The sequence below is a fragment of the Diplotaxodon limnothrissa genome, linkage group LG22, assembly GCF_057381915.1.
Source record: "Diplotaxodon limnothrissa isolate DT_005_m linkage group LG22, D_limnothrissa_male_GT1.1, whole genome shotgun sequence".
In the NCBI taxonomy this organism is placed as follows: domain Eukaryota; kingdom Metazoa; phylum Chordata; class Actinopteri; order Cichliformes; family Cichlidae; genus Diplotaxodon; species Diplotaxodon limnothrissa.
The window spans coordinates 14,123,805-14,132,065 of record NC_140616.1 but is presented as its reverse complement, the minus strand read 5'-3'; the positions used below and the strand labels follow the sequence as shown (position 1 = coordinate 14,132,065).

The 8,261-nt window shown below is 40.3% G+C and overlaps 1 protein-coding gene across 1 annotated transcript; it reads right to left on the bottom strand.

Annotated features, from left to right (window-relative positions):
* Positions 1–1,510: 1,510 nt before the first annotated feature.
* On the bottom strand, positions 1,511–7,901 carry LOC146609599 (uncharacterized). Its single transcript, XM_085346454.1, has 2 exons — positions 7,835–7,901; positions 1,511–4,131 (listed from the first exon to the last, which is right to left on the bottom strand). The coding sequence occupies exon 2, from the start codon at positions 4,089–4,091 to the stop codon at positions 2,685–2,687; it is 1,407 nt and encodes a 468-aa protein (XP_085202580.1). The 5' UTR covers positions 4,092–4,131; positions 7,835–7,901; the 3' UTR covers positions 1,511–2,684.
* Positions 7,902–8,261: the final 360 nt, after the last annotated feature.

Sequence of the window (8,261 nt, the reverse complement as noted above, 5' to 3'; positions counted from 1 at the left end):
AAATAAATAAAATAATGCTGATGGACAGAAAACAGACCAAAACATCACACCACGCTTTGGGAAATAAAACGGCAAGATCAACATTTTTATTTTAAACTCGACCATAATCTCACAAATTATTGGCTTCTTGTTTAAAACACACACACACACAAAATGCAAATTTCCACTTGAAATGATTCGACTTCACAAAGGCAGGTCAAATATTACTGGGATGTGTCTTTTTTCCTTTTTTTTTTAACCTCCTTCGTTCACGAAAAGCACAATCCAGCATTTAGAAACTTAAATTCTTATTTGACCCAAACAGAATCAGTATGAACGGCGTACATGTCACACAGCTTTATACAAGGTCGTCCAAAATAAGTCAGGCAGTGTTCGTGAAACCAACCCAACAGCTGGATTTTGATCTCACAACAGTTACAAAGATTAAACAAACAAACGAAAGGCTTCACAGCTACACTAACATTTTGAAAAATTAGTGAAATGATATCTGCAACAAGAGGAAAGTAAAAAAGGCTTAAAATGGTACATGTAGAGGAGGAATGCACGGGATGGTACATTCAAAGCTTTAGCGATTAAGGCAAAAGAAAGATGAAGCTACCATCGACCGTGGACCTGCGTAGAGGACAAATCATGACATCATTTCAAACGTTAGTAACCTCCAGAGGCTGTAAACTCTCCTCTCGGATACACAGGGCCATGTTTGAGAACTTTTCAGTAAGGTTTTCTTGGTTTAATAAAACTTAAAATAAATAACAAGAAAATAAAGAAATCTTTAAAACAACATCAACATTTGCTTTGTTGCAATGAGACAAATGGCTAATAATTCAATCTTACCAAATAGTTTCTGCTTTATTAAGCATTTCTGTTTGAATAATTTCATATAGAGTACAAGACAGTGTGGCTGAAACCTGCTACAGCTCATAGGTTTGACCAAAAAAAGGACAAAAAAGTAAAAAAGATCATTTTAATTTAAACTCATTACCAAATAACTTTTAATCATCAAGCACATTCTCAGCTGGATTTAGAACCACCTTGCAAATATAAACCCATGACATGCTTTCTTTTACCTGTTAGCTGCTACAAGTGACAAATTAAAGGAAAAAAACCTAAATAAAGTGCAGAAACAAGTGTTTTCACAGATGTGCGCTATTGCTATGTCCAGAGGTACTCGGATACTTTTTTAAACCAGGAACTTTCCGTTTTTTTGTTTTAAATCCCATCCACACGAGCATCGTTTAAAAACATCATGACACAGTAGCTCACAGATGAGCGTGAAATGACACGCTGACCTTGAGCAGAAATTAAGTGCAGACCCTTTAAAAGATTGTTGTATAATCTGCTAACAACATCCCCACAGGTGGAAATACAACCACAAACGTATGGAAATGTTGGCTAATAACCATCCTGAGCAAATAATAACATGGAGCACAAAAAAAAAAAAAAAAAAAAAAAAAAAACAGGTGATAAGGGTGCAACACCTTTGAATTTGCAAGAAAAAAAAAGTTTTCCACATGAAGTCATGAAAATTTACCCGGAAGGTTTTTTAAAACCTGTTTTCAGGGAGCTGACACGCCTTTTGTATGTGGACAAAAGACTCAGCTTGGACTGTGGGAAGAAACACGAGTACTCTGGGAGAACATGTAAACCCAGCCAGATGATGGACTCAAACCCAGGACCTACTGGTTTTGAGTCTACTGGTCCCATCACCCTTTGTGTGGGTCTCGTCTTTAATTTGTCACCCATCTTTGCATTAAGTTAGTTGGTAACGTTGGTGCAGGCAGTGAGACTGGGCCAAAGTCAACAACATTGGTTAAACACAAGACTTTATAAGTCGAGTACGGCTGCAGATTCAGGTGATTTTTCACCTATAAACATTTCTGTTTTCACATCTTCAAACTGCTTTTTACAAAAATATCCGTCACAGCAACTTCAAGCACACAATAGGGGGGAAAATATGTATATAAATAAGTTTAAAATGTTTGGCAAATAGCTCACTGTTATCAGATTTATATTGATCTTACTGCATACATTTATCCAGTTAAATGAGATTTGGGGAAACAAACTAAAATTTGCCCGTCTTACAATCACACTTGGTCAGTCATTTGTGGGACTTGGACAGCAGAGCAGTATCAGTGTAAGAGGTGTGAGCGAGCACGCTTAGCTCTGCATTTTTGTGTCAGTTTATGGCATAAATATGGAAAACAAATCCCTTGAAAACATTTCTTTTCTTTAGGATGAAAGGCTTAATGAGAGACTGCATTGTCGTACAAAAGCTGTTTATAGTTCTTCTTCTCCTCCCTTTCATCGTCCTAACATTTATTTGGACTTTCATCCTGCCTCTAGGTTATTCCCCAGTAACAACAAAACAAACACTACATCTGAAAGCTGAATGTAAACTGGAACAATCGGTCTATAAAAATCACTTCCACATGTCGGCTTTAGTAAAAGATTATTAGTACTTTTGTTTACTTGGATGACGGAAATAAAGGTATTGAAGAAAAAAAAAAGTAGCACGATAAAAACAAGATGGACACGTTAGTCAGAAAAACAGAGGAGCTGCTGGATATCTAGCCTAGCTGATGGCAAAATGTTAAAAACATGTTTCTGTCTATATGAATGGATCCTATGTTTTAAACAGCAATTACTACAGCAACATTTCTTTTTGGTCACACCAGGATCGCTCATCAAGCCTGGCTGCTAACATCGAAGTTTACATCCTGATCAATCAGAGTTGCTTCTTCATCGCTTGCGTGCTCGATGGCCGGCGTCTCCGTGTTGTGCTCCATCTCCTCCTCTGCCAGCTCCGCTTCACTTTCCATCCTAACCGCAGGCGAACCGCTCAACGCTTTCGAGTGGTTGGGGAAGGTTTCGCTTCTCGATTTATTTTTGTTGACCGAACCTTTAGGGCGACCCCTTTTCCGCGGGACCTCGCCTTGGCTTTTTGCAGTACTTGGAGGACGGCCCCTTTTTCTCGCAGGTTCATCGATGGGGTCTTGCGGTGTGAATGGAGCGGCAGGCAGACTCTTGCGTAAATGAGCGCCTTTCTTAGATTCTGACTTGCGAGGCCGACCACGGGCTCTGCGAGGGGGGGGCAGAGATCCCTCTGGGGGATCCACACGAGGGTATTTCCTCGGTCTTCCCAGCGGCTTCCACACTTTTGGCTTTTTCTTCTCCTCAGGCGATGGCAGGGGGTACTTCCTCGGCCTCCCCCTTTTGTTTGGTGGCTTTTGTCGCGGTTGACCACGTTTTCTTCCACTCACAGGCAGGATGTGTACTTTCCGAGGCCGGCCCACTTTACCATGGACCCTATATGCTGGGGGTTTCTTGTTTAAAGACCCTTTAGGCCGGCCTCGCCCCCTCTTTACAGGCTGGGAGCCATCTGTGCCCAGTTTATTTTGTTCAATACTTTTTCTTGGCCTTCCCCTTCCTCTCTGAGGCGTATTTGAGATGCCATTCGACATATCTGCCGAGGTGTTATTCACCACCGCTTTCCTGAGTCGTCCTCTTCTGTCCGAGTTTAGGCTCTCATTTAGATCTAAGATCCCCACAATGCCAAGCTCGCTCTCCAGCCTTGATTTCTTATTAAGCGAGCCCTTCGGTCGACCTCTTTTCCTGGGCGTTACAGAGCTGCCTTCATCATCTTCCCCACTTGTTAAACTCTCTGACTTGCGCTTTACCGATCCTTTTGGACGTCCCCTTTTTTGCGTATCTGAGCCACCGTTCGGTAAGTCCTCAGCAGGAGCCTCCTCATCTGTTACAGACTTTCGTGGCCTGCCTCTTTTCTTAGGAGAATGCTCTGTCCTGTCTTCATCGCTGGCCTGACTCTTGGACCCTTTGGGCCGGCCTCGACCCCTGTGAATTTGGACCAAACTGTCAGCATGGTCATCTCCTGAGCCCCGCTGCTCTGTCTGTTTTGTGCCAGAGAGCTTCGGACGCCCTCTTCCCCTCTGTGGTTGTGTGGACTCGCTGTTGGAAACGTTCAGCTTCTTGGAGCCTTGCGGCCTCCCTCTTCCCCTCTTCACTGGATTGCCTACACTGGCCTGCCTTTCATTGCTCACAGGATCTCCTTGTTCTTTAATTTCTTCTTCCATACTGCCGGCTTCAGCGTGGACTACTTCTGTTGGTGTGCACCTGCATATTTAACAAAGAAATTACAGTTATTATTTAATATTGTTTTCATTTTACTCATTATGATTCATTACATAACTGGACGTAATAACATAATAACTACGTGTAGGTACGTGGAGTCCAGACAGACCACAGATTGTGTATGGAAGATGATAACCCCTACCACTATTTAATCTTTTAATTTTTCAAATCAATTTTTTGGAGGGATAAATCCATAGTAAATGTCTCAGAGGTGGAGTGACTTAAGTCAGCTGAGGCCTTTCTGTGTGGAGTTTGCCTGTTCTCCCTGTACCTACACGGGTTCTCTCCAAGTACTCCAGCTTACTCCCACAGTCCAAGGACATGTTTGTTTGTCAGTTAGTGATGCTAAATTGACAATAGGTGTTAATGGTTATGCCTATCGCTATGACAACCCTGTGTCCACTGTGAAGCCTGCATATAGGCTCCACCCCCATTATTCTGAACTGGATAAGCAGCAGATAAAATTGATGTATAGATGAAATTAATATTAAAAATTTGTGTCCCTGACAAGTGGGCCTACCTTAAGCTCTTAAAATGCAGTTATAGATATAAATGTAAATAAATGCCTTTCTTGTCAATGGCTGATAACCTCTCAAGCTGAAATTCAGCTATTATGAGTTACTGGCTACTTTTACGATTACTTCTTGTACTGACACATGTGACAAAAGCAATAAAAATGCTGACTCTGTTCATAAAACTGCACATTACTTACGTTTAATAAGTACTGGGCCTTTTATTATTTTTTTTAAATTTACATCGTAGCTTCAAAACATTTCCCATCATCACCGAAAAGCGTGATTATACTCATATAACTTATGATTACACAAAGAAATTTGGTCTGCATTGTAAGACAGCATATATGAACATTGATTATATTTTCATAATATCATTATGAAGCTAATAATGTAGTTTGCTTAATTTTTGTTATTTAACTCACACTGCTCTGACACTGGCTTCTTATGGGGATTTTCAAGTCCACCTTAAAAGGGGCATAACACCTATAGAGGGCAGTATTCAGTCATTTTCATGTTGAGTCAGGGGGACATGTTTTCATCAAAACTTTACATACTGTGATAGGTTAATACTGAAGACTGTTGAGGTCCTCTTTAATCATCATAATCATCAAATTACAGAGATCTTAGAGACCACCCAGATTTGCACATTTATACAGATTTAACACATTTACAGGGCAAAACTGGCCGATTCTATTTGCCTCAGCTAACCATCAAAGTCCTTATCCCTGTAAAACAGCAGTTCCGATGCCTTTCAGTCAGGACTTTTCCCATTTTAATGAGAGCAGTCTAAGTGATGTGAGGTTGTCAGAGTCACAGTTGTGTTTTTATTGGATCTTAATGCTCTACACCTGCAATGTATTAAGATTGGACGTATTTATCAACCATGGACAATAGGCTGAGCCTTTCAATGGTCGTTTTTACAGGAACGATTTATTGATGTATTTGCCCATGAGTAAGTTTGCTAATTGTGTTGGTTGAAACTAAAAGAAGCAGTCAACGGGAAAAAATAATAGGGCTGTCTTAACGGCATCCTCTTCCAGCTGCGAGCAAATGCACCTTCATCAGAGTGCGCCCAAATGCAGCGAGTTGTTTACTCAAACAAGGACAGGCAGTAGCCTATGTTCAGAAAACAACAAAAACATTTTATTTAAATATACGTCTGCACAAGCGGCACATCCCTTTGGTTACATCCTCAGGTTTACCTCTTTCATCTGGTTTAAAACCAAAGAAATCCCAAATTGGCGACTTACTTTTCTCTTCTTTTTTTTTTGCCAACTAGTTATTCCATGTTTGGACTTCTGTGTTCTAAATGTGCAAATCAGTCTGTGCATGATTACACCGCCCATCAAAAAGTCACCTGTGTGAATATATCTCCTATAGGCATTTATTGGACTGATGAATGTCGGTTGGAAAAATGTTCATATCACACAACCTTACAATGTATTATGGCCTGGTAAATGGTAAATGGCCTGCATTTGTATAGCGCTTTTCTAGTCCCTAAGGACCCCAAAGCGCTTCACACTACATTCAGTCATTCACCCATTCACACACACATTCACACACTGGCGATGGCAAGCTACATTGTAGCCACAGCTGCCCTGGGGCGCACTGACAGAGGCGAGGCTGCCGGACACTGGCGCCACCGGGCCCTCTGACCACCACCAGTAGGCAAACATGGGGTTAGTATCTTGCCCAAGGATATTTGGCATGCAGCCAGGAGGCAGCCTGGGATCGAACCACCGACCTTCTGATTAGTGGCTGACCTGCTCTGCTACCTGAGCTACAGCCACCCTATGTATTACTACACATGCTGATCAGAAATGACATGTTTAAGTCTACAAAACTTTCTTGGAGTTCCCCAAGGCTCCATTTTGGGTCCTCTCGCATTTACCATGTACTAACTCAAAAACACGAATAATATATAACCATGTAATTACTTAATTATATGTAACATTATGTAATAACTATATGACTGCATAGTTGATGGACATGGATTTGAATAATATGAGCAGAGAATGACATTCCTTTTAGTCTGAGTCTTAAATAACAACCACCACGAGACCACAGGCTGAAAGTCCTCAGAACTCCAACAAATTAATAGAAATACAAATAAGCAGCCTATCAATAAATGTGAGTTAAACCAGCTTGTGATAACAAGAAAAATTCTGAACAAAGGTGGCCTCTAACGTCTCCTGCCATATCTTCTACTGGGCTTAGAATAAAAACAGCGTAGTGGTTTACACATTCGGCCCACAAGACAAAGATCCAAATAAAGAAGAAACAGAAAGTGAAAAAGAAAAAAAAGTGCGCACCAAAGAGGTTTGGGGCTTCCAACCAAGGAAAATCTCCAGGACTGTGATAAATGTTTTATTATCAACGATCAAACAAAAACACAGGAAGTAGCATAAACTAGGATTAACTAAAATGTTAGATTTTAAAAAGGCTTGTCTATTTGCAACCCCTGAAAAATCCAGCTTAGACCATAAAAACTTAATAGCTTAAAAATACAGAAAAATTATTTAAAATGATTTATATTTTTAATAACGAAAAAAGCCAACTAAAGTAATCATTACAGTGAATTTGAATAGATTCACTTAACTCGTGCATCAATTTAAAATGACTAAACGAGTCCCTCTGCAGGCGATTTAGCACTTTTAAGGTGGACTGACGGGGAAAATAGGATGCCATGCTCAGCGTCTTATTTAGGAGATGGGGTCTGCACGGCTACGTCTATTTTCTGGGTTACAACCTTGCAACGGCGGGAAAGTGTAGCCGTGGTCTGCTGGTGTTGAGGTGTCCCACTAATGACGTGCACAATTAATATCCCTGCATGCAAAAATCTGTTATTTTGTGCTTTAATGGTGCAATTTTTACAGATTAAAACTTGTGCAACTTATCGAAAAAAATCACACAGACCCCGTGCATTCTCAGCAATAACTACAGGGCAATACATTTAATTGCATTTAAGGGCCTTTAGCAGAAGCTATGACTGTGGAGCAGACTGTTTTTCAGGTAATAGCCTGTTTCAAAATCGACGGTGCTGAAAAGAGTAGCTAACGCTGTGAAGCGCACAAAACAATGCCGTCAACGGGCTGCGTAACTCACCTTACATAAATATCCTGTATGATTTTAGTTTAATTTTTCATAAAATATTGATTCAGCAGACATACCGTAAAGTGAAAGTGCGCGTTTATTGTTGCTGTGATGGCTGTTCAAATTTGCGACCGCTTCCGGCCGTACGTGACATCCACGCGGCTCCGGAGGAAACTACAGCGGAGAATTTCAGTTCCGCCCCAGCAATTCCTAGGGCCCTAGGGGGACCAGGATCCCACTTTTTGATTTGATTTTGGTGTTACTGCAAGATATACATTATCTTAAAGTCTGTCTTTTATTTAACATTAATAATTGAGTAAAATCCATAGACAGTATAAAAGGTTTATATTGTATCTTATCATGCACTTAATTTCATATATGGATAAATTACACAGACAATAAAAAAGATATGTTTTATTTTAATTTTACCTTATATATGGATGAAGTACATAGACAGTAAAAATAAAGGATTTTTATTGTATGCTTGCCAAAATTTAAAATTGA